The following is a 27,351-nucleotide window of genomic DNA, read 5'->3' as shown; positions in this document are numbered from 1 at the left end:
TAATATCGTTACAATGTTATCTTGGTTTTATTTTTATTGTTTATAAATCGCTTCTCAAAATGGTTTGTATAAGTTTTTTAATTAAATTATATTTAAAATTATTTATCATGACATTATGAGATTCTTAAAAACAGATATACATAGACTAGATGTTAAAAACATTAAAATACGTGAATAATTCCTTATCTATATTGTTGTTTTTTTAATTTACTAATTTATTATGAGTATCGAATTTAATATTCCTTACATTTTAAATTAAAACAAAAGGTAAACATGTAAAACGAAATCAATAAATGTTACATTTTTAACCTTGCATCTTAATTTAACATATTACATAATTTTATACATCATTAAATCGTTATTTAAAAGACTTACCAGTCACAATAGATATAATGTTAACGATTTAAATAAAATCACAGTTTAAAATTAAATACAATTAAGGTTTTAGTAATATTAAGTACATAATATCGAAAAATATAATAAATTATATAACGTAGGCATTTCGAATTGAAAAAAAATTATATTCGAATTGAACAATTATTATCCCGAATAAAGATTAGGTTAAATAAAATAGAAACGTTCTAAAATATATAAAAAATATGAAATTGTATAACCGTATTTAAATTATCTATAATTATAGCATCACTTTACAAGGTTAACTCATAGATACCTATAAATCCTATGTTGCATAATATAGATGCAATCCCTCAATCGTCATTCTAAAATGCATGAAAACGCCATGTAAAATTGCTTTCAATTGGCAGCTAAACTCAATAAATTTTTTGGTTTATAATTGCTAAATGCACTGTGGCAGGTCAGACTCAAGTCTACTTTTCGATCATTCCTCATTCAGGAATATAATATTTAAGTTTCGATTGAATTGAATCGAATGAAAAATGAATAAATCGAATGAATTCAATGCTCTTGCTATGACGTATCATCAAGGCCAATTCTAAATACAGTTTAATATATAACAATTCTTATATAAGCTCATACAAATTATTTTCATCCTAATAATATTATAAACGCGAATTAGTTTGTTACGCTTTCAGGTCTCAACTGATGGTAGGTATAGGGTTACTGGTGGCTTTGTCCAAACTCGTCTGAGTAGGTACCACCCACACATCTGCTGTTTTGCGGTAGAATATCTGAATTCTACCGCAAAACAGCAGTACTTGATATTGTTGTTTTCCGGTTTGAAGGGTGAATGAGCCAGTGTAATTACAGGCACAAGGGACATAAAATCTTAGTACCCAAGGTTGGTCGCGCATTGGCTATGTAAGCGATGGTTGACATTTCTCACAATGCCAATGTCTAAGGACCTTGGTGACAACTTACCATCGGGTGGTCCATATGCTCGTCCGCCTTCCTATTCTATATAAAAAAACTCTCCAACAGATCATAATGAAATTTTGCATTCATTCGTGTCATACATACAAGGACATAGGTTACCTTACACCTGCCCCGTAACACCGGGCGGAACGAGTATCTATAAAACAAAGCAAAATAAATGTCTTTTATAATAGAAAAATCTTTAAATTAACATGTATTTTCAAGTGACTGAGTAAAATGTAATAATTGAAATAGTATTGACATTTTTTTTTATTTAATTATCCGGGGCTGGTTTATTATCTATAGTGATTTTTTTTTACTACAAAATTTATTTTACAAAAACAAAAACGGATGTAAATCGTCCGGTATAATAATTTGGTACTATTGAGCCGATTTGATGATGGAACATACTCAACCAAAAAATCTCTTCAATGGCTACTAAAAAGCCACTAGAGTTTGACCTCATTTAGTTTGTTTTAAATACTGACAAAGACTTTTTTTTAGTGTTTTTATACTACAATTTATTTTTATATGATTTACATAAAGTTTAATTGTTGTTTAAAATATGATTATATTATGTTGTTCTTATTAAACTGATACCATGAATACAACAAAACATTGGGATTTTGTACTCAAAACAAATGCAGTCACAAATAGCCAAGACCTAATTTTAAATCGAAAATCATGTTATTAAATGAGCTAATAAAAAAAATGGAAATCTCAACGGAATTACCATCGCGTCACAGTTATGCGTTAAGTTCTCTACATAAAATATTACACTAAACTTAATATTTGTACGAGTATTTTTACTTACGAATATCACATTTTTAACGCCAAGGCACTCGTTCAAAATGCCATATTTGTTTGTTGTCATTTAAACACCGCTTTGCTGTCAAAGGGTCACTGATACCGTCCTGACTATCACCATTTACTAATGTCAGACAAAGGCCATCTAATGTCTTTAATCTCGGGCCTTTTTGCTGCCAAATCTGTTTTATGCTCTCTGTACAGGTTTTCCAAACCGCTCTCCCATTCCCTTGCTCTAAGCATAATCCTTCGTCGGCCATTACTTTCCCCTCGGCGGTGTACACTAATAATCTATCTAGATCAAGATCACTTCCACAACTTATGCTCGAAGCGGGACCCCCAAGTCCTGGGGTACCCGCAGTTACTCCGATACAACCACCTTTATCATTGCGTATTCTGCCAAACCACCTCTCATCGGTTGGAAAAAAATGTTGCGGCCACACATTCTCCAAATACCATTTGAAGTTTTTGCAATTTAAATTTTTTCGGATCTCAATTCTATCACCCACGCTTTGAGTGTCACGTATCGCTGCAACTGAAGGGTTAAATTTAAAGAAAAAATCGGCCCATTCATCCATCCATACACTTGCAGCCCGAGCTAGATTCGAATTAAGAACTTTGGCAACACCACCAGGATATTTGTATGGACTATGTCTTCTAAATATGTGACCGACTCGGGAACAAGGTGTTATTTCAACTCTCGCGCCGCACTGCCACGCTCGCCAGGATAGTTCTAGGTTTTCTGCACCCCATATAACCATACCCTCATCGTACCCTCCCAAACGCCAAAACAGGCTCTTTCTCACAGCGAAGAGACCTCCTGCCATCGCTGGTGTTGGATAAGGTTTAGAAGGATTTTTAGATTTATTTATCATAACCTCGCTGCTAGGCATAAGCCAACGGAAATGAAGGCGCCAACTAAATGCTCCCCAATGGGCGTCGATACTTTTTGTGTACGCTAATGTATCATCAGAGAGGAGATCAATATGAGGACAAATGAATACGTCATCACTTCCTGCTCTCTCTAAAAGTGGCTCGATCCAACCTTGAGTAACCTGAAATGAAATGAAAGACATCAAGGAAAGTTCATTAAAGTATTATTTAAACTTAATTATTATGCTAATGTGAGAAATGTGCATGAAATTATTTAAATTTAATTATTATGCTAATGTGAATAATGTGCATAAAATTATGAAATGTTTTTTTTTTATATAGAACAGGAAGGCAGACGATCATATGGGCCACATGGTATGGTGATGGTAAGTGGTCACCAAAGCCCATAGACATTGGCATTGTAAAAAATGTTAACCATCGCTTACATCACCAATGCGCCACCAACCTTGGGAACTAAGATGTTATGTCCCTTGTGCCTGTAATAACACTGGCTCTCTCACCCTTCAAACCGGAACACAACAATACCAAGTACTGCTGTTTTGCGGTAGAATATCTGATGTGTGGGTGGTACCTACCCAGACGAGTTTGGACAAAGCTCTACCTGTAAACTGTATTTTTTAAGCTGTAAACTGTATTTTTATTTTAAATATAATGTTAATTGACTTACCTCACAATGTGCATCCAAGAACAGTAAAACATCTCCTACAGCAATTCTAGCACCCATTAGTCTTGCTCCTACTAATCCTGTTCGATTTTGGCTCCTCAATATTTTCACATTATTCAAGTTTTCAATTGCATCTTCTAATTCTTTACCTAAATACCGGCGGTCACTGGCATCATCTACTAAAATAATCTGAAATTAAATTTTGAAATCATATTGCTTGTTTTACTGTGTTTCAAAGTGTTTAATAATTCAATCTTCATCACAATCTTGCGAAGAGATCACCACACCCGTTATATTTCCTTGTAGGTATTTATTTTATCTATAACTCAAAATGTACTTAAAGTCGTTTCACGATTGACGCGGGATTTTCGTTACTTAAGCATATAAACGAAGCTAGGGAGCAATCTTTTACGACTCACTTAGGCTACCTAGGGTATTTAAATTAATTTAATTATTCAGTTGCGAATGTGTATTTGTAACTTTTTAGAATTCACATAAAGAACATATGTATAGCTCCAGGAATCAATTCTATGTGACTTACATAACCTTTTTGACTTTAAAATTACATCAGTAATTATCTTTTCCCTTTAAAAATTGCATCAGTAATTATCTTCAGCTGAAGCAGCCATATACATATAATTGCAGGTCATAAACATAAAATAGAATCAATAAGAACAGAAAGGATAGTGTCTTGCGAAACACCTGCTGTGCTTCTCCTAAGACTGTATATTCAAATTTGATATTGAATTAACTTGCCTCTTTCAATAGTACTGCTGGAGATCTTATCAATACGGACATCACAGTTCTCATAAGTGTAGACCAAGCTTCATTGTGGAAGACTATAATCACACTCGCCGTTGGAAGATTTTCTAAGTCATATTCAACTCTTCTGCAGCTGTCAACAAGAAATAAATTTAAATAGCCTGCCTCATAAATATAGTAGCTAGCTTATATGAATGCAAATTAAAAGGTCCTAGGTTCAGAACATAAGTCCGATCCCGTTTCTGAAAAGATACAGATATATCAGTAGCAATTCAAAGTTTGAAAATGTAAACATGCTTCTGAAAGCACATATAACTATATGTTTGGTCTTATGCCTGAACTATCATCAGTCATGCCGAATAGCCATCCCATTGAGTACATGTGTAAAGGAATAGTGAGTGCACGTATATTTTCACACACCTTTGAGCACTATCACATTTCCCTCACAGTGACTATTATGACCAATCAGTCAAAAGGACATCATCATCATAGCCCACGGTGAAAAACTTGCTTACACATATTCTGTTGCTATATAAATAACTGAAATGTATGAAAATATACAGCTAAAATATAATACAGTATTTTTCAATATTTTAATAAAATAACTCTCACCTTTCACTACGCATATCTGGAAGACTTCTGTTTATTGAAATTCTATCACTTACAACAATATTATACGAATGCAATGTGTACAAGTCTCTGGCTGATATTATCTCTCTCTGCAATAATTGAACAGGCCTCCCCCCCTCTCCTGCCCCTGCTATTGGAGCGTAGTGGTTAGTATTTATTATTTCTGAAAATAAATTAATTAATTTAAGAACATCACAAATATATAAGACATTTCTGAATGACTAACAAATTAAAAATTTTGTTTAAACCTGCATATAATTTTATTACAAGTTGCTTTTTCATATTAAAATCAAATTTTGGTTGTGTTCATAATAAAATCCTTATTAGACCAGTCAAACATGGCATACTTGCCAATAACCCTAAATACATTGCAATAAATTTTTTGAAGCATATGTTTCCATATTAATCACTATCAAGTGAATATTTTTGTTACTGATGTATAAAAAATTGATATTTGCCCTTGAAATCATACAAAAGTTTTGAAATACAATACATAAATTTACATAATAATAAATCAAAATGGACAATGGATCATTCAAATGACTGACATTATTATATATATTCTTAGAGTATATATATCATTTAAATAATAACAAAGCATTCTGTTGATGTTTTTTTATTGTCAAATATAATGAATGTGGGAAAATCAAAGTAATTTCACTCCATTGGTAGAGTTTTATATTATACTTATATGGCAATAATAATTTATTCTACTAGATGGTATGGCTTCTACCACTTATGTATGTACCATCCCACTCTTTACAAATTCTACCACTAATCAGCAATTTTTAGTATTATTACGTTCTGATTAGACAAGCGTGTGAGCCAGTACAACTAGTCACAAGGTTCCAAGGTTAGTGGCCCCTTGTCAATATAAAGGATGGTTAAAATTTCTTATGGTGTTAATGTCTACAGGCAGTGGAAACTTTTTAACATCAGGTGGTCCATTTGCCAAGCTGCTTATTTTAAATAATAAAATGAAATATTAAAATTTGATATTTTATTTCTGGTCAATACAAAAAATATTTTAATAAATATAGGATACCTATAATGTAAAGATAAGATTAGAGAAAAGCTGAAATAACATAAATAAATGAGAATACCTTGAGATAAATTCCCTCCAGAATTTCCACCAACATAATGACCTACAATAACTCGCATTCCCATTTTATCCCCATAGTCTTTTTCATAACGTAAACTGAAAATTTAAAATTATATTATATTATAATTATTTTTAAAAGATATTATCTAAATTAAAAATACTTACCTCTTATACCAAGGATCCTTATTTCTGTTCTTGATTGTGTTGTACAATTCTAAGCTTACATAAAACATTGCATTTATCAAAAATATTAATATTATAACTAAACTAGCAATTTTCTTCTTTCGACCTCTACACATCACTGAACGTATTTGCTGTAAAGAGAGAATAAAAATAAAATACACTCAACTCAACAGGAGTCTAAATAAACTTTATTTACTTACTTTCTTTATTATCATTGTAAATTCAAACATTTATTGAAAAGTTACATATGTACTATTTAAAATTATAAACGATAACATTCACAGATGATTATCATCATTGTTTTTAAGTATTGATATGTTTTATTTTATAAATGAAAGTTGTCGATTTAACATTCAGTCGATGATATTATTTACTATTTATATTTTAAAACTACCTTTCATCCCTGTAAGTTTGTAAGTAAACTAATCTAAATTCCAATCCATGTGTATTCTGTATTACATGGAGTCTATGGTACATTAGATTGCAGTCAACTTGTCAACTATCAAGTTGTTGTACAACGATTTAATTGGGTAGGTACCTGCGTGAAAGAGAAAAATACATTGGATACGTAGACAGAGAAACAAATAGACCAAGGGGCCGTGAAACCGCGATTGAGACAGTGATAGTTTGTTAATGTGTGCGTATAATGTTGCCATAGTAACTACATTCCCTGTTTTGGGAGATAAATAATTTTAATATAATATTTTATAATATAATATTTTAATTCATTAAAAAAAAATAAGTTTATTAAATTTTACTTTTTAAAATTTATTATACTTTTTTTTAATTAAAATATTTTTTTGTTTTCCAACTACACCCAAAAACTGCTGCATTGTTTGTTTTTGTTTCCGTTATCAATAGTATAGTAGTACTTCAGCATCTTTATTTGGTACTGGATTAGCATTCTCCTCAGAAGTTGAAATCTAAAACACTCAATTAAATTATTACTAAAGCATGGTTGCCAATAAATTTCTATGTTAACCTCTTGACTCGGAATGTAATAATATTATAAATTCATGAAGAATGTTAAATAATGTTGTCGTTAGGAAATTATAAAAAAGAGAACGAATAAATAAAAATAACATATTTACATATAACGAAGCAGTTTAGGTTATTATTGGACTCCATATTTATTTGTTTGCATTGTCTACGAGTCGATATTTTTTATCAAAAATCGGGACATTTTCTTTAGCTGACGCTGGCAGCACTTACATGATAAATAATTATTGGTTATGAATGATAAAAACTGGAAAATCCTATTATTTTCAGAATTGTAATGCAATATACGGTTCCGTCATGCTATAGCATATATAAACATCACTGAGAAACTATATTTAGGAACAAAATCGTCGTACTTACGCGTAAAAACACACGCCGGCAATTTTCTTCTTGCTATCACTTTAACATGAAATAATACAACAATGCACCATTGTATAACTTTCGATATGATATAAGGATTGTTTCTCGGTCTTTTCACTGGATTAGAATCGTTTTCTAATACAAAAGTAAGCGAAAATTGAACAAAAAACACAATGAACACACCAACTGTCAAGTTTGTTTCGCTACCTAAGTAGCGAAACAAACACCAAAACTTGACTCCCAAAACTTGGGACAAAAGATTTGATAATTCTATCTCTGCCTAACCCATTTGTAACGTAATTTTCGTTCTCATTCTTGTGTAAGTGAGAAGGAAGTCGTCATTGCGTCTATTAGTTTCTCTGTCTACGATTGGATACAACTCAAAGTTGCTATAAAAACACAGTCTTATAATAAAGTACATTTTTTATATTTTCATTGATATGTAACAATGATTATAAAAAAAATAAAACAAAAATAAAGTTTGATATACATAAATTAATATAATCTAATTTCTTATTTTTATTATATTATTTCATTTATATAATATAACTTCGTGTAAATACTACACTGGCTTTCACTGAAAGCGAAATTGATATAGAGTTAAGACTGAGAATAAAATATGTCAAAAAAAATCTTTATGGTTTTATATGAATGTTGTTAAAATAAACACGATTCCAAAAAATGACTCGATAGAACAAAATCACAAACTGACCACGGATAAAAATTAAAAAAACAACCCTTATTCAATGAATATTTTATATACACCAATATTTGTTTTTATATAAACTAAATTTTAAAAAATTAGGGTAGTGTGATTTACATTTAAAAAAAAAAGCTTTTAATTTGAAAAAAATATGTCCGCTCCCGACCCGCGCCACTGAACAAATTCATTAGAGCCCTGGGTTATGGGTTTCGAATGAGAAGCTTGTGTCGTATGCGCAATAGCATATTTATACGTGCAGTACGTACGTTTAAGAAGTGACACGATTTCTATTAGGTGATTAGGGTATGGCGTGGGCAAAAATTTCAATTCGAGTGGAGGTAGTAAAGGTAGACCCTAGATCTAATATTCAAAGACTTTACTTAATAAACAAGGACATTTAGAATAGTGTATTTACGCAAGAGATGAGCAATTGATAATAACAACAACCTCAGTTATGAATAATATGAAATGCTTAAATCAAATGAATGTTTTAAAGCAGTTAGTACTGTACTAAAGATAAAGCACTGGTATCTAATTTTATATATTTTCAAAGTAACTGAATAAATAAAGTTTTTGAAGTGTTTTCGACATCCGTCAGTTTATACGTTCTCCACAATAATACAAAATGAGTACATAAGAGGAAGTTTAGCTCCTGTGACAGAAAAGCTTACAGGAAACTGCTCAGGGAAACTGATTATCATGGACTTTGGATGGAAAAATTGCTTTAATATTTATAATTATTCTAATAATTGTCCCTTGGCGTATATCTACATTATTTGAGCGCAACATATTCTGCCAATGTCACGTATAAAATAGATGACACATATGATATGAGATTATTCGGTTTCAAATTTTGAATCGTTTAATGATGATGAGTGAAAACTATGTTATTCTACAGTAGATATCTAGAAAAATTTTATAATTAAAAAAAAAATTTAAAACCAACATATAAATAATATAAAAAAATAATAATTATTATCATTTTAATTTATTTCTTACAATAAATGTAATTAGATATTTGATTTCATCTAATAATATATACTTAAAAATTATTTCTTGACAGTTGACCCTTGAAAGTGACAAATGACAATTTACTTGGGAAAATGACAGCGATGCCAACTCGTACAGAATATTCCCCCAAGAACCAACTTCAAATTCCCCTAAATATCGATTAAGAACCCCTAAATTTTTTGTTGTACACTCTGTTTGAGAGATAATTTCAAATACAAATTAAAAATACATTCAAGTAGTATAAAATAGCTGTTGTATTTATGCGGGTGTTTTTACACATTTACATACATTAATTAGTGACCTAAGAATATTAATGATGATAACAATGAAATTAACGATTTTTATTTTTCATTCAGTGAACAGAAATCGAAGCCCGGGCCTCCTACGTGTTGTATAAGCACGCTGGCCATTGAGCTATTATTTCAATCTCAATATATTATAGTTTTTTGATATTTCAGTTATAGCCACGCTTGGAGCTTATATTTGGTTTTGTTTATTGATTGCGTTCGAGGCTTAATATAAATTGTATAGAGTCGTGTGTTTTTTAAGGAAAAAAATCCCCCTAAAAAATTCTCTGGACATCTCAATTGGGGGTTTCCCCCCAAATTTGGGGGGAAACCCCCAAATCGGCATTACTCGAAAATTAGTTAAAGATGTAAATTGGTATAGTTGGATACAATTTATATACGATCACATTATGACCTCTCTAAGTAAAAGTGTTCTGTGATTATGAGCATTCGATTTTCTTAATAAATATTAGTACCCAAAAAAGTATATTAACTTTTCACAGATACAATTTATACATAGCGAACACTTTTCTAAATCGACGATTACTCTGTTTAATTTTTTTATTACACTACAATCTTCATTATTACTTTTTTAATGTATAGGTAATGTTATAGAAAATGAAATTATAAGCAAGTATTTTTACATTACAAGTCATATTAATGCTTAAAAATATTAGAATGTCTTGTTTGTCTTGCCAGTCGTTAGTTATGACATGGGCATTGCTAATGTACAAATTACAAATCAGTCAGTTGCAGTTCATTATAGATAATAAACCATCAATCGGATGAGTGCGAAATGCTGGATGTCAAAACATTAAAAACATAGTTATTAATCAATAGCTCCGGATTCCCAGGGCTGAGTAGTACAATTTTGTCTATAAAATCAATATTTGAATATCCATTTGTTAAATAAGGCCGACGATAATTGTAATTTTTAAAATCATGCCTTAAAGTTGTTACCTCAATTTATTGACCATCCAATACGTAAATACACAATGTCCCGCGGTTTTAATAACTGGTCCAGACCCAGGGGGTCAAGAGGAAAGCAATGGGGTGGTCAAAGACAAAGAATCGTCCCTCCGGGTCTACGAGGTAAAGAAATTGGAATGTATTTTAGAGGACTTCAAGTGAAAAAACAAAAAAAGGAGATAGTGGTAAATATCTTTCACCAATGATATATTATATTCGTTAATATGCTATTTACAAATTAAAGCTTTAAATAAAATGATTAGTGAAAAAGTGTTTAATCTGTCAATTTCATTTTTAAATGAATCTTCATAATTTTGGGTGGGAAGTGGGGTTGAGTGGTACAGGGTGAGGTTTACAACACCCCTGTACCAGTCCCTTATCTGTGGAAACCCATGATTACCAAGATATTCATGATTAAAGTTTTGAGGTTTAAACACCAACAAACTATCATTTGATATATTTTAACTACTGTGTATTGTCATAATGCTCACTGGTGCTTAATTACTTAAAAATAAATTTTGTAATAACCATCTCAAATCCAATGTATTCATTTTTTTTTCAGTTTATTAAAGCTTCACAAGAAAATATTATATTTCTAATTTGATTTATATAACAAAAAATCTATCTTTTTAAAACAATTCAAACTCAAATATCTGCTGCACCGCACCTTTTAATGTATAGTTATCAAATTAATAACAGGAAAAAAAATGGTTTTACTCAACTTGTCCGTTAAGCTTTTTTTAGTTTGTGAAAAATGGGTAACCAAAAATAAATTGATACTATTATAATGTTGATAACATAAATTTAACATAATTGTCTACTAACTAATATATTTTTTTTAGAAATTTTAAGATTTGCATGCTAAATTCTGCTAAAATAAAATTATGGCAGTCTTTTTATATATATATTTTTATTTTTTAATTAATAGTTAGATATGTATCACATATACAATCTTTTAGATTCAAATCTTATCATACTTAATCATTTTGCTGATTAAAGGTGCATCACTAATGGGTATATAAAGTTTTATGTATACAAGACAGACAAGTTATTAAAGTACCAAACAATTTACATTAAATTATAAATTTATTGTAGAAATAAAATCAAATGTTAATACTCTCCTCCTTATTTGAATCTGTTTTATCTGTGTTTATAACAATATTCAGACAATAGCGCCATTTCACGGAATTATTTTTATATATTGACCGCGGTCGCGGACACAATGTCGGATTTTATTTCTTATATTATCGTATCGTATCGCTATTGAAACAAGTTCATCCATGTCATTAGGCACTGTCAAAATAGATCTTTTTTAGCCCTATTTTTTATATATTTTACTAAACATACCAAAGTTTGGGATTATAATTCATCTCGTGCTGAAGGAAAATGCATGGGTCTATGATGGTGAGGAAACCTGCATGTGTCTAATTTCACTGAAATTCTGCCACATGTGTATTCCACCAACCCGCATTGGAACAGCGTGGTGAACCTTCTCTTCAAAAAGGAAGAGGAGGCCTTAGCCCAGCAGTGGGACATTCACACTCTGTTACTGTTACTACTACCTACGTATTCTTTGATAAATTACTAATAACTAAATAAAAATCGGATTATTGTTGAAATTTACGTTTAATGCGCTAACTAGCAATCTTAACACATTTGCAAATGTTTAACATATTTTATCTTTTTATGTTAAATCTAAACGACTGAACCTTGATACGTTCAACAAATATAAAATATTTAAGTAAAAAATATTTTCTTTTAAAATAAAATCCAATAATTCTCCGTAATTGAAAACTAATAGAACAGAATAATTTAAATTATTTAAATGTTTAAGAACGTATCAATCGTAACACAAAATATAAGAGGCACATATTAACACAAATTATATAAGCCTCGGGTTCGGAAGGCGAAAGAAGTGGTCCGCGCCGGGCGGCACTTGGGCGAGGGTGGCATTTTGTAGGTGCCGTAAAAAAAGTTATAATCCATGATTTTTATTCACTTTTTACATATACATTATGTTATTCGTGTGTAATTTTCACTCCTTAGGTTAGTGTTATTCATTAAGATTACACCTTTACAATGCCCCAATTGTTTTGAATAATCAATTGCAAGAATAAGAGTGTGGCAAATTTGGAACCCGCACCCGATGCTAGTGACATAATATGCTACGCCACTGACAAAGGGTCCGTTCACACAGACCGGCTCGGAGAGCATCGGCCTGCTTTTTTCTTTTCACACAGACCGGGTCGTATACGCTTGGAATTGGCCGGAGCGGAGCCGCCAACTATTTCACATCGACCGGCTGGAAGAGATCTGAAAGCGGGTGCGGTTGGATGTGCTCGGAGCCGGTCGGATGCGCTCGGAGTCGGGTGGATACACTACAAAGGCAGTGCCAGTATTCCGCGCAGTCTAAGTTTTGTTTTCGGTGTGTAAGGGTCCGTTCACACAGACCGGCTCGGAGAGGAGAGCAGATTTTTATCACGTTGGAAACAGTGTTTTGAGTGATTGTAGTAAAGTTTATTTTTGCATTTGCACCTTTTTTGTCATTAAAAATGCCTGAACGCGCTTCGTGTGAAGTAATAAAAGGAGCCGACCGGCTCCGCTTGCGTGCTCTTTCTCGCTCGCACCCGCTTTCAGATCTCTTCCAGCCGGTCGATGTGAAATAGTTGGCGGCTCCGCTCCGGCCAATTCCAAGCGTATACGACCCGGTCTGTGTGAAAAGAAAAAAGCAGGCCGATGCTCTCCGAGCCGGTCTGTGTGAACGGACCCTAACGTGTGCTTTTCATCATTCATCTTTTCGTACAAGTACGCACAACTATTACGTTCAAGGGTCCGTTCACACAGACCGGCTCGGAGAGCATCGGCCTGCTTTTTTCTTTTCACACAGACCGGGTCGTATACGCTTGGAATTGGCCGGAGCGGAGCCGCCAACTATTTCACATCGACCGGCTGGAAGAGATCTGAAAGCGGGTGCGAGCGAGAAAGAGCACGCAAGCGGAGCCGGTCGGCTCCTTTTATTACTTCACACGAAGCGCGTTCAGGCATTTTTAATGACAAAAAAGGTGCAAATGCAAAAATAAACTTTACTACAATCACTCAAAACACTGTTTCCAACGTGATAAAAATCTGCTCTCCTCTCCGAGCCGGTCTGTGTGAACGGACCCCAAATGTTGCTATCAAAATGGCGGTCGGCGCGGCCGCAGCGGGCACGCAATCGGAGCCGATCGGCTACGCGATAGAGAAAGAGCACGCAATCGGAGCCCATCGGCTGCGCGAGCGAGAAAGAGCACGCAATCGGAGCCGACAGGCTGCGCAAGCGAGAAAGAGCACGCAATCAGAGCCGATCGGCTGCGCGAGCGAGAAAGAGCACGCAAGCGGAGCCGGTCGGCTCCTTTTATTACTTCACACGAAGCGCGTTCAGGCATTTTTAATGACAAAAAAGGTGCAAATGCAAAAATAAACTTTACTACAATCACTCAAAACACTGTTTCCAACGTGATAAAAATCTGCTCTCCTCTCCGAGCCGGTCTGTGTGAACGGACCCAAAGAGGGAATGTATTGATCGGCTGCTCGGGGCCACGAATTGTACTTATACGTGTATTTATACGAAATTGTAATGGTACTATGCTATCTTGTACTGTACAAATTATTTGTATTTTTTCGTATTCTCTCTTTTGACTCAAAAATTTAAATTAAAATTGAACCAGAAATCATAAGATTGCAAAGTCTTTCCTATAATTGACACTTTATGAATACTTACTAATTTAAAATTATTTTTACCCTTTATAAATATGTAATCGGCAGATCGAGATTCGCTTATCTTCCAATTTTGGCATGAAATAATAAATTATACTGATAACACAATTTACACATAAATACTTTTTTTTTGCACAACTTATATACGTAAAAAATAAATACAAATAACCCAAATAACTGTTATTATTACAGATTAACCTAAAAATACCTATTATGATTTTAACATCACTGGAAACAAATCTTAAGGCGATAGCAAAAATTGCTGCTCGCCAGAATATTTCTTTGCCCCAAAATAGGAAATCTGACAGTTTCAAAAATAATATGCAAATCAAAGATATTAAAACTGGAGCATCTGATGACGTAAACATTCAAAATGAATCATCCTCAGATGAATATAATGAAGAGAAGGAACAAAAAGTGGGAAATACCTCAAATATTTCTTGTGAAGCTGGTCCTTCTACACTTTCTGATTTTATTCCATTGAGTCAGGAAGTAGAAAATGATTATGGTTCTGAACCAAAACTTTGTGCTTTAAGGCTACTAAGCAATTACAAATATGGTTATAATGACATTATAACTGGATCGTTTAATGATAAACTTGATGAATGTCTCGCAAAAGGTGTCAGTATTAGTTTCGTGAATTCTGACACTGCGAGACTCAATACGGCTTTTTTTGATGAATATGAAGACATGATACAAAAAACCGATTATAAAAAAATGTTGACGTTCCGTGAGAAATTACCAACATATACCAAAGCAAAGGATGTATTGAATATAATCCAAAACAACCAAGTAGTTGTTATTAGCGGGGAGACAGGTTGCGGGAAGTCAACTCAAGTATGTAGCTTTCAAAATATCATTCTGATAATTATCTTTAAATGCATGGATTGTATAAACTTTTAATGCAGGTACCACAATTAATATTAGATGAAGCAATATGTGCCAAAAGAGGAGCCAATGTGAAAATTATGGTTACACAGCCGAGACGCATAGCTGCGTCGTCATTAGCTATCAGAGTTGCCAAAGAAAGAGGCGAGAGCCTCGGTAATTCAGTAGGTTATGCAGTAAGATTAGAAAGGTAATTTAAAAATGACTAATAAAAAATAATGTTACTTGATATCATGTACGAATACCAAAAGTTCAAAATTTATAATTATGTGCTTATCTTATATATTTTGATTTAAAAGTGCTTGCAATTTAGTCTTATGTTTCCCATTTTCTCCTATGCGTGACGTATTTTTGTAACAGAAAACCGAATTAATAAATATATATATATATATATTAAAACAACTACAATTACAACTTCATCATTTAATCAGAATTACTATTCTCTGAACACAAGAAAATAATAAAATTCACCAATAACGCAAGAAAAATTAATCCTAAAAACTATTTGAAGTATTTAATTTTTAACATTTATTTGAGTTATAAAAATTTAAGTGATGATACTACTGCACTAAAATAATGCTTTTGAACCTTTCATAATAATTTATTTGCAAATTTACATCATTATCATAATTACAATTGCAAATTTCAGGGCCGAGGAGAGAGCTCGTGGAAGTATTCAATATTGTACCACAGGTATACTTTTAGCTGAATTAGAAGTAAACCAGGGCTTATCCGGGTATAGTCACATAATTTTAGATGAAGTACATGAAAGAGATGTACATGTAGACTTGTCTATGTGCATGCTAAAACAAGTAAATAATGATTAATTAAGTATTATTACTAATTAATTATGATTAAATCTCTCCTTTTTTGTTAAGATTGAAAATGGAATATGTTTTATAGGTTCTAAAAAAGCGTCAAGATTTAAAACTCATTCTTATGAGTGCGACTATAGACGCCGAAAGTTTGTCGGGCTATTTTGATAATTGCCCTCTAATGCATATAGAAGGGCTAGCGTACCCAGTCCGAGATGTTTATTTAGAAGATATATTGGGGTTCACAAAGTTCAGATTACCACCAGAAAAAGTCAAGCAAACAAATCCTAAATGGAAGCAATACAGAAACAGACAGTGTGATCAAATGGAAAAAGATATCAATTACAAAGCTGAAATTGGTATGCTTTCATAAATAATATACTAGATACCACAAAATTTTAAGTTTTTTTTTTTGTTTTAATTTTATTCTCTTTTTTTCTTTTTATATTTCTTTTGTAAGAACTTGTTTTATTATGTCTATTATTTAAATAATATATTAAAAAATTGGCTTTAAATGTTTTAATATGAAAGTATCTAAGTATATTTCGTTATGGTCACGAATATGTCGTCCCAGGATATATTAAGAGAATTCTAAAAACATCCGGAAGGACGAGCTTCAGAATTACATATAGTTCGATTTTTGTTGTTGAATACAATGTAAAAAATACACGTCTAAATATCTGTAGCCCAACTTATGCTGTAAAATATTATACCATGAAATAATATAAATATCAATATCAGTTACTTGTCTAACGTTTATGCGTATACTGCGCAGTTATGATCAATGACAATCCATAAAAGCAAATTGTTCAGAAGTTTCGAATCTAAATTGATTCCTTAGTTTATTTTTTTATTACTTCAAACATTATGCTTGCTCAACCAGTATACAACCAGGCGAGGTAAACAGTAATAATTTATTTTTTATAATATGTATTTTATTTTAATGACATTCATTAAGACCAATTTATTAGAAACCAGTTTTGTATGAGTGATAATATTTTTTTTTCTTTTATCGTATTTAGTACCAGTTAGCTATTTAACTTCAAATAGTAAAATAAGTAAATAAATAGTAAAATAGTAAAAAAAGTAATAAAATATTAAACAGTAACAACAAATTATTTTTGTAATGTTGTACTGTTTAAATTAAATTAAACAGTACAACATTGGAAAAACCTTTAAAAGGTTGAGAATTTTATACCAAAAAAACAAAAGGGCCTGATAATTAATCCTCGTAGACACCCCTTTTCAATAAAGTTTATTTAACTATTTACAGCTCAATGGCTAGAATCAAAAAAGAAAGATTTGAGCTATGATGTCTATAAAACGCTCCAAGACTCTAGGATTGAGGAATTGAATTTGGAGTTGGTTGTAGAACTTCTGATTTACATATGCAAAGGTAAAGAAGGGGCGATACTAGTGTTCTTACCAGGAATTGCTCAAATCACTAGTCTTATGAAATTAATGGATGAAAGTAAATGTTTTCCTCGCTCATGCTACGAAATATATCCTCTACATTCAAAGTTGCCCACGTTAGAGCAGCACAAAATATTTGAAAAGCCAAGAGGAAATATTAGGAAAATTATAATAGCGACAAACATTGCCGAAACATCAATAACGATTGACGATATTGTGTACGTAGTGGATTGTGGCAAGATTAAAATAAAGGGCCTGCACATTGACCAGAATATAACAACTCTCAATACTGAATGGGTCTCTCAAGCCAATCTACGACAAAGGTAATTATTTTTTTTTATTAGAAATTAATTTTATTAATTAATTTCTAGTAGAAATTAAGTAGTAGTATATGTAGTACATCAGTTGTCTGGTTTTCATAGCACAAGCTTTGTACAAGCTTGATTTATGATCAGATCAGGCCGTGTGTGAAAAATGTCCCAGGATATTAAAAAAAATTTATATTTAAAGAAATTTTATAAATTTATCTTGATGTTCAATTATGAATTAGAAGAAGAATGCAGAATATAAGAATATATAGTTGACTAGCGGCCCGCCCCGACTGTGTCCGCGTAACAATTATTTATCTTAGCATAAATATCATAAAGGTATATTATGAAACAGGAAGAGATCGACAATAATCATCGGCAAACACTCCCATAATTTTGTCTGAAGTTTTATCCGTGATTGGTGACTCATATGGTGAATAAATATTCAAATGTAAGCCGAGATGGTCCAGTGGTAAGAACGCGTGAATCATAACCGATGATCGTGGGTTCAAACCCGGGCAAGCACCACTGAATTTTCATGTGTTTAATTTGTGATTATAATTTATCTCGTGCTTTACGGTGAAGGAAAACATCGTGAGGAAACTTGCATGTGTCTAATTTCACTGTAATTCTGCCACATGTGTATCCCACCAACCCACATTGGAGCAGCGTGGTGGAATAAGCTCGAAACCTTCTCCTCAAAAAAAAGGAGAGGAGATCTTTCGCCCAGCAGTGGAACATTCATACGCTGTTACGGATTACAGATTAAAATTTGTTTTTTTTTTTAAATAGATAAACAGATCGGTATGTGGGTCATCTGATGGTAAGTGATCACCAATAAAGGACAAATATGTTTTAAGTTCGAATAGCACCGCGTTTGTATTTTTATAGAGCATTTTAAAGTTATAAATTATAAAAAAATATATATTAAAATCACAAACATATTATTAATTTGTTTCTAGCTTACAAAGAATAAAATGTCTATGTAAAATAATAGACTAAGCGTAGTACTTGGTACATATTCCCTTCCGTAATCTATGGTTAGCACTCAACGACATTTTTTTTAATTTAAACATATTTATACCCGTCGTAACTTCTAAACGTTCTAAATTCAAATTCGATTTGAATAATTAAGAAGAATTGACATGGACATAATCAGTTCTAATTATGAAACTTAGTTGAATATAATATGAAAATTTAGTTGCATAAGGATTAATATCATGATACGATTGTCATCTTTCGATTCCACACGTGTTTTTTTTTAGACAAATTTGAACAAAAGTCTTGTGACTTAACTATAGTAGTAGGATATGTATAGCTTCGCGGGCTTTTTTAAGCAACTTTATAGAAAAATGTTTGATATCTTTGGTTACATTATGGCAAATATCGTGGGGGAATCTAATTTTTTTAAAATAGAACATCGCCGATGTTACTCGGTGAAAATGTAGCTTTCTATAGATAGAAAATTGAAAATCGGTTTAGTAGTTTTTGGTTTTATCCATTACAACAAACATACAAAAAAATCTAGTTTTACCTCTATAATATTATTATATTATTGACATACGCTGTAAAACAAAGCTCAGAGTGACACTTCTACAAGCTATCACTTAAATGGAAAAGTGCAGCCCGCGTTTATAAACCAGGACATAAGATGGGTAAAGTCCATCAAAAGTCCTTTTAAAAAAATATACACAGAATTAAAAACTAATCCAATGTGCGCAGATAAAGACAGTTTAACAGCTGGAAGGAACTGTTCGAATTTCGCCCAGGACAATGATGGAGAGAGGTGGAGGACGCTATCCCATCAGGACCTCCGTTACTCGAATACTAAAACATAAATACTAATCCTACTAACCGTTATTTTATAAGCTAATTAAACTAACACAAACTAACAATTATTCGGGTTGTAAAATATAAAATAGATGAAAAGAATACAATAATATTAAAATAAACTGTTCCAGCATTTTTGCACGCAAAAACTGGAACAAGTTCAATATAAGGAAAAAATCTCCTAGTTTTGTTTCATATGCTTTTTACACAGACGAGGCCGCGCTGGCAGATGCCAACCAGGTATATGTTATCATTTAATAACAACGTTCCGGGCACAAAATATCCCAGAACGACTCCTACCCGAGCTACAGAGGAGCAATCTCCTGGAGCCGGTACTGATGATTAAGAAGCTTCGTCTAGGATTAGCTGTGGAGGCTCTGAAATTAGTGCCGTCACCACCAGCCGAAACGACTGTCAATTGGGCAGTGAAACATTTGCAAAGGTTAGTAGATGCAGAAAAAAAAGAAATTGAAACTTTAATAATTAAAAAATATATTCTAAAATGTACCTAATGGTATTACAATATGCTTAACTTAGCCACATGTATATCGCGTATCACATTTTTAGTTGCGGTGCTTTAGACGACAATGAAACGTTGACACCTCTCGGCTGGCATTTGGCGCGCTTGCCGGTACATCCGGCTGCGGGCAAACTATTGCTGTTTGGTGCCCTCTTCGGTTGCCTCGATCGCGCTGCCAGTATCGCTGCAGTGTGGGGATTTAAAGACCCTTTCATGCTTGTTATTGGTAATAAAAAAATATCGCATTATATATATCATATAATAAACGGTGTTGTTTAATAATACGTTATTTTTATTACAGGAAAAGAAAGAGAAGTCGATATTGTGAAACGAAATATGTCTCTGGGGGAACCCAGTGACCATATTGCAATTTCCGAAGCGATTCTTGAATGGGAAAACCGCCCTCACTCATCGAGACGGTCATTTGCATATGATAATTATCTTTCCAACAATACTCTGCAATTGCTATACGATATGAAGAAACAGCTGGGTAACGATCTTCGTCAGATGGGATTCCTGCCGTCGGGCAACATAAGATCCTCGTGGGAAAATCGAAATGCCCAAAACTTGAGTTTATTTAAAGCTATAGTTGCTGCGTCTTTATACCCAAATATAGCTCAAGTCAAGTAAGTATAAATAAACATCCTTACTAATACTATAAATTTAAAAGTGGGTTGGTTTGTTTGTTACGGTTTTACGCCTTAACTACTCAACCAATCATCATAAAATTTTGCTTACACGTTGTTACGTTAACACCAACGCTCTCACACGCGACCTTTACTTATATTTATCATAGAATTAATTGTCCAGTATGCCATTTATTTTAATGCTATTTTAAAATTTCCCCTTATACAGATGGTCGAACAGTAGAAATATACGCAAGGTGCCTAGATTCAAAGCATTCAGTCCAGAAGATGGAAAGTTATCGATACATCCAAGTAGCGTGATGGCCGGAGTGAGAGGCGGTGCACCAATGACGCTATGTAACAACCCTGGCGCTAACTGGCTTGTCTATTGGTTGAAGCAACGGACGAGTGACCTCTTCCTTCTGGACGTGACTTTAATATACACATTACCTTTGCTGTTTTTCGGCGAATTTGCCGTTGGTGAGTGGATATTGGGATCTAATTAAGAGTGGTTATCAGACTTTTTACCGGAATATGAATTTTTCGATTAAAAATACGAATACATACAATTATTTATTAGACAACTTAGTATTTTATATATATTTAATAGTTTGTTACTAATAACTAAATATGTATCACACATATAATTAATTGTTGTTGAATGTGTCTCTTTGCTAAGTTTCAATATTAACATATTATAAACTAACATATTTTCGCAAATTATATCGAAAACCGAAATTGTGCAAAAACAATTCTCCTGGTTGCAGCGGCGAAATTTGGTATACCACTGTATACTTTAATTTGGACTACCAATAGTTCGCTCTAAAGATTCTGATCTTTTAGAGAGAGGAATAACATTTTTATAGGTAGCTTGCGTTATTAAGCTTTTATATTGAATTTATATTAACTTATTTTTTGCAGACAAATAATTACGTATTAATTCGGGATTAAATAAAAAAGAAAGCCAACATTTGGCTGCAAAGTATGAAAATAAAAATACTCATTTTTATTACAGTACGCCTATTACTTAAATCGTAGAATCCAATAAAATAAAGTTGTAGTCTTCCAAACACATTAATCGAGACTCAAAATCACAATGAATGTTTTTAAAAGCATGCAATCTTTTTTTCTTTTAATAGCCTTTAATATCCCTTTATATGTGCGTACATTTCTAATAGGTTATAATTTCATTTCTTTATTATAATAGTGTATATTATTTAATTTTCTTTTTATAAATCAATATAAAAGGGTCACGTTTTGTTGCGATTGGCTAGACTATATAGTTTGATTATACATCAATACACACAATCATTATATAAAAGCCTAATATTGAGGCTCGGTGATTTATAAATGCTCATGTTTTAGTAGAAATATAGTAACAACCTGTGAATACCCCTGCTGGGCTAAGGCCTCCTCTCCCATTTTGAGGAGAAGGTTTGGAGCTTATTCCACCACGCTGCACCAATGCGGGTTGGTGGAAAGTAGAAATATAGATAACATAAATAAAGTGCATATGTTTTACCAGCTTTGTATTCCAAATATATTTTGTCTTGCCTTTTAGATACAGTCGATCCCGAATACTGTCTAATCGCTATATCAACTACCAAAGTCCGTTGTCAGAGAGAAAGTGCTAGTAAACTTTTCGAATTGCGAAGCTTATTAGACAACGTACTAGCATCGAAAATTACAGATACAAATACTCATTCGATCCATAATAGTGAATTTGAAAATCAAATCCTCAAGTAAGTACTTAATAATTTTCCTCACTATTAACTGAACTGTACTAGAATGCGTATTTCTATAGAAAATTAAACTAAACAGTGTAATATAAAAAATATTTATTTTTGTAAATTTTGTTTAGTGCCTAAGTATAAATAATAACAATGTTATAAAAATATATTTTGTTCTTTCAGTACTGTCATTCAACTAATTACAGCTGAAGATGAACAGATGGAGTACTTAAGTGACGAAATACCAGATTCTGACCGTGAAAGTGAAACTGAAGATAAATGGTAACAATGTACCAATCAAATATCAATAAAACATTGGTCTTGAAGCGTTTTTTTTATTTGTCCCAACAATTACACTTTAATTTAAACGGCAACACTCAAATATTTTTGATTGTGTCACTTTAATCCTTGTTATCACTATTTTTGATAACAAGGGTCATTGTTATTTATATTTAAGACTAATAACTCATTAAAAGCCGTGTGATCGTTTAGTAATAGTTAAAGATATTTGAATAGTTTATATATAAAATGTTATCTTTAATAGAGGTAAAATGAGAGTCCTACATTTTCTTAGGTTATAATAATAATTATGTTAATATTAGAATTATTACAGAGAAACATTCTTAAACCCTTAACTCTAATAAGTCGAGGTGTTCATAGCCAATACCTTATTACAAAAGAAAGTAATGGTACTCGGGAAATAACGTTAAATCATGAAAAAACAAAGTGAGTGACTTAGAATTCGCTCAAATATTTTGTTGTTTTTTTTTTCATAATTAATAAATTTATTTTGTCTAGAAATTCACTGTCTCTTGTTATGATGGAAAACCTTATAACGGCCATAAATGAAAATAAAAATGATACCTCTCTGAGGGCTATCATCTTATCAGCAAAAGGCAATGTTTTTTCAGCTGGCCATAATTTGAAAGAATTGGTATGTATAGAATTTACTATAAAAAAATGTTTTATTTATAATTTGTATTGTTGTAAGTTTTTAAATACTATATCGTAATTAATATTTATTTCATACATTCTCTGTAGCAAATTTCCACTGGAACCGATCAACACAAATTAATATTCAATAAGGCGACAGAATTAATGAAATCTATAATTCAAAGTCCAGTACCAGTGATAGCTAAGGTGAGACAAACATTTGATTATTTTTGTTGCCTATTTTATTAAAATAAAGACTTATTATTATAGGTAAATGGGTTTGCAACTGCAGCAGGTTGTCAATTAGTAGCCACCTGTGACATAATAATTTGTTCTGACAAAAGCAAATTTTCAACACCCGGGTAATTTTAATCATAACTATCATAAATTAATCATAATTTCCTTACACAGTTAACCCTTGACATGCTGTAACAATGCATTTAATTGATGTTAAACAATTTTAGAGCCAATTTCGGTATATTTTGTTCAACACCAGGCATAGCATTAGGAAGAAGTGTTCCAAAATCTAGAGCGATGCACATGCTGTTAACTGGTTAGTTCCTAAAAAAGTATTTATTTGCAATGCAGGGTAACAAATCAATTCTAATGATTTAAATATTTTTAGGTGAACCAATTAATGCACAAGAAGCATATGATAGTGGTCTGGTAACTAAAGTAGTCCCAGCAGATAAATTAGACGAAGAAGTCAGTCGAATTGTTGAGCAAATAAAACACAAGAGTCGCTGTGTTATTGCACTTGGAAAAGAATTTTTCTACAAACAAATCAATCTAGATACACTTGATGCTTATAAGTTAGGTGAAGATATTATGGTACAGAATGTCAATTCAAATGACGGCCAAGAAGGAATTCAGAGTTTTGTTGAAAAGCGTAAAGCATCTTGGAGCCATAAATAATTTTACTAATATTTAAAATATGTTTCAATGGTTGTCTTGGACCATCATGTCTGTTAACAAATGCTAGTTAAAGTGGGTAATAAATAACACAATTTTATTATTTACACCTATATTTATTTTCCACTAACTTAGTGTATATCCAAAGCAAGTATAAGAATAATGTTCAAAAGCATAATTCTGTCACATACACATGAAAACATTTTTGGCCGAAATATTTTTCTTTATATACATAAGGTTAACTTAGAAATTAAAAAACTATGAACTTTATATTTGAAATGTCCAATGTATAAACAGATATATATACTTTGGATTTAAAAACTCTGACTTAACTGTATATAAAAGATAAAATAAAACTGAATTAATAATTATTGTTGTCTGTATTTTTATTATTAATGTGACTTACATTTGCCGATTATTTAAATTCAACTGTATAAGTTATTTTTGGAACTTTCCAATTAACAAGAATCTTTCACACTAATCAAGAGCATGAAAATAGGCACTAAAAGAGAAATGTTTACTTTGTTGAACTGATGAACAATATTGTTTTTACACATTTTTTAAAATACATTCTACAACATTTATAAATAGCAAAACTTAAGTTTTGTGCTCTACTAACATGTTTATACTTGATTACACAATAAATTATTAATTCATATACATTATCTTGATTTTAAAAATAATTATCAGATAGTTGGTAATACATTAACACTAACTAAATATGTTATAATAAAATTCGTGCAAATAAAACCTAAAATAACTTTTCATAATATTATATAATAATAGTAAACATCAAGGGTGTCTTCTATTCTCCTATCTACTTTAACTTTCATAACATTCTGATACATATACATAACACAATACATGTAATTATAACATTTTAATGAATATAAATGCTTGTATTTTGGTTTTATTAAATATAAATACAATTCTTGAAAGCCAATCTTAAGTTAAGTACAGGATAAATAGAGTTCATTGACAAAAATATTGGAATGCGAATGTTTCAAATATCATAATTATTATAAGCTTTTAAATATTATTAAAATATTATGATGCATATCTGAGGCACAGTAATTTAAACAATGTAAGGATCGTTAATCTGGTTTGCATTTTATATAGTTACCTTTTTTTTAATTATAAAAAAATTACAAAGCCATCAAAACTACAATAATTATAGACAATATTTTATTATCAAACATATTAAATAGATCCATGGAAAATAAACACCTTAGTTTTAATAAGATAGAAATTATATAAAATGCAATCCACAATGTTATATAGCTAGTAGACAATTTATATGAACCATAGTAATAAGTCAATTTCAATAAATTTACACAAAACATACAGAAGCAGTTCAAATCAAACTCAATTTGTGAACAAATTTTTAATTACAGAAAATTTTTACCTATATAAATTAGTATTTATTTTGGTTTCATTTATTTAAAAGTGTAACACAGAAATATAACTTTACAGGACACTTTTTTTTTTGTATAAATTGTATTGAAGCAGACTTTTTAAGCTTTAAAAGGAATATAAAAATGTTATATGAAGATTATACAATATTCAAAATCTGGCACTCACTTAATAAATATTAAATAAAGATAAAATTTAAGTTACATTAAAAATTTAGTCTCAAATTTTTAGTTTCAACAACATTCTCAATATGGAAGGTTGGCATGTTAATTCAGGAAAGCGGTGTTATTTCCCAGTAGTACAGCTTCCACTCATTTCTTTGCCAATTCATTCGACAGCCAGTCTAGTCCTTCATAGAGCCCTTGCCCTTGAGTGGCACACGTAGCTTGAATATACCACTGAAATTATAAATACTCTAATTGACAAGAATACCTATTACAATATCAGGCAACATATTCGAAAAGTACTTACACGTCGGTTCCTTAAATTGTTTAAGTTTAATGCATTTGTAAGTTCAGCTGCAGTCATAGCATTTGGCATATCTTGCTTATTGGCAAACACCAAAATGACTGCATCGTTCAACTCATCTTCCTTTAACTAAAACATTAAGAAATATTAGATGTTGTACAATTGAGGCATTTCATGAATAACAAATGAAAAATTTTAAATTTTAGAATACCATATTGGCAAGCTCATTTTCTGCTTCTGCTATTCTCTTCGTGTCACTTGAATCAACAACAAATATCAATCCTTGCGTGTTCTGGTAGTAGTGGCGCCAGAGCGGCCTAATCTTGTCTTGACCGCCAACATCCCAAACAGTAAAGCTGATGTTTTTGTATTCTACAGTTTCAACATTGAAGCCGATAGTCGGTATGGTGGTCACAATTTCACCAAGTTTTAACTTGTAAAGTATTGTTGTTTTGCCAGCGGCATCGAGTCCCACTATAAAATAGATACATTTAGATGAATAAATAAACGTATTATTGCATCAAATCCAGCAGGATAAGACAATGAATTTAGACAAAAACATTCTACGCAACCATCAAGATGTTTGATGAAATTACTCACCCATTAGAATACGCATTTGTTTTTTGCCAAAGAGCCTTGTAAAAACACTAGAAATTGTTAGACCCATAGTCCCGCACAATATATGTTTGAATATACACAAAATGAAACAATTCTCTTTTATATAAATCGATGACTACTGTACGTCAGTCGGTAATCGTCAACGCGGACAACGTCACAGATGCAAACCTAAATATGACACATGTCCAATAATTTATAATAATTTAAATATCTAATATTTTGTTTAAAAAACTAATAATTTTAACTTATTATGAGAAATATTATCAAGTATTTTATTTTAAAAATTAAATACAACCATAAACAAACATTTACTTTTCTTATGGCCTGTCAATGGGTTAAGATATCGAAAATAATGCCCAATGAACTACGAAGTGTTTAAATATTATTAAAATAAAAAATAAGAATATGAGTTAGTAAA

The 27,351-nt window shown here is 31.7% G+C and overlaps 4 protein-coding genes across 7 annotated transcripts; 2 read left to right on the top strand and 2 right to left on the bottom strand.

The window, feature by feature from the left end:
• Positions 1-505: 505 nt before the first annotated feature.
• On the bottom strand, positions 506-6,812 carry LOC126771928 (polypeptide N-acetylgalactosaminyltransferase 3-like). 2 transcript variants are annotated; one of them, XM_050492102.1, is made up of 8 exons: positions 6,575-6,812; positions 6,357-6,505; positions 6,193-6,287; positions 5,072-5,252; positions 4,454-4,592; positions 3,701-3,886; positions 2,147-3,194; positions 506-1,489 (listed from the first exon to the last, which is right to left on the bottom strand). In XM_050492102.1, exons 1-7 carry the CDS (start codon positions 6,602-6,604, stop codon positions 2,160-2,162), a joined length of 1,815 nt encoding a protein of 604 aa, XP_050348059.1. In that variant the 5' UTR covers positions 6,605-6,812; the 3' UTR covers positions 506-1,489; positions 2,147-2,159. The 2 variants fall into 2 exon arrangements, with proteins under 2 accessions (XP_050348059.1, XP_050348058.1); XM_050492101.1 differs by having other exon boundaries at positions 506-3,194.
• A 3,665-nt stretch (positions 6,813-10,477) lies between these two features.
• Positions 10,478-22,932, top strand: LOC126771910 (ATP-dependent DNA/RNA helicase DHX36-like). Its single transcript, XM_050492071.1, has 12 exons — positions 10,478-10,888; positions 14,652-15,296; positions 15,368-15,537; positions 15,997-16,159; positions 16,251-16,521; positions 17,436-17,898; positions 19,925-20,155; positions 20,281-20,459; positions 20,535-20,859; positions 21,089-21,339; positions 22,421-22,601; positions 22,773-22,932. Exons 1-12 carry the CDS (start codon positions 10,730-10,732, stop codon positions 22,873-22,875), a joined length of 3,141 nt encoding a protein of 1,046 aa, XP_050348028.1. The 5' UTR covers positions 10,478-10,729; the 3' UTR covers positions 22,876-22,932.
• Positions 22,933-22,993: 61 nt separating this feature from the next.
• Positions 22,994-24,708, top strand: LOC126771963 (enoyl-CoA hydratase domain-containing protein 3, mitochondrial). 3 transcript variants are annotated; one of them, XM_050492156.1, is made up of 7 exons: positions 22,994-23,135; positions 23,203-23,315; positions 23,388-23,523; positions 23,631-23,729; positions 23,793-23,884; positions 23,987-24,075; positions 24,148-24,708. In XM_050492156.1, the coding sequence occupies exons 1-7, from the start codon at positions 23,118-23,120 to the stop codon at positions 24,435-24,437; spliced, it is 837 nt and encodes a 278-aa protein (XP_050348113.1). In that variant the 5' UTR covers positions 22,994-23,117; the 3' UTR covers positions 24,438-24,708. The 3 variants fall into 3 exon arrangements, with proteins under 3 accessions (XP_050348113.1, XP_050348114.1, XP_050348112.1); XM_050492157.1 differs by having other exon boundaries at positions 23,067-23,135; positions 23,192-23,315; XM_050492155.1 differs by lacking the exon at positions 22,994-23,135 and having other exon boundaries at positions 23,142-23,315.
• Positions 24,685-27,084, bottom strand: LOC126771973 (ADP-ribosylation factor 2). The gene is made up of 4 exons (XM_050492172.1): positions 26,916-27,084; positions 26,527-26,789; positions 26,319-26,444; positions 24,685-26,245 (listed from the first exon to the last, which is right to left on the bottom strand). The coding sequence occupies exons 1-4, from the start codon at positions 26,980-26,982 to the stop codon at positions 26,159-26,161; spliced, it is 543 nt and encodes a 180-aa protein (XP_050348129.1). The 5' UTR covers positions 26,983-27,084; the 3' UTR covers positions 24,685-26,158.
• Positions 27,085-27,351: the final 267 nt, after the last annotated feature.

Source organism: Nymphalis io, chromosome 11, assembly GCF_905147045.1.
Source record: "Nymphalis io chromosome 11, ilAglIoxx1.1, whole genome shotgun sequence".
Classification (NCBI taxonomy): Eukaryota; Metazoa; Arthropoda; class Insecta; order Lepidoptera; family Nymphalidae; genus Nymphalis; species Nymphalis io.
Note: the sequence above shows the minus strand (reverse complement) of the source record. Positions and strands in the feature narration are given on the sequence as shown.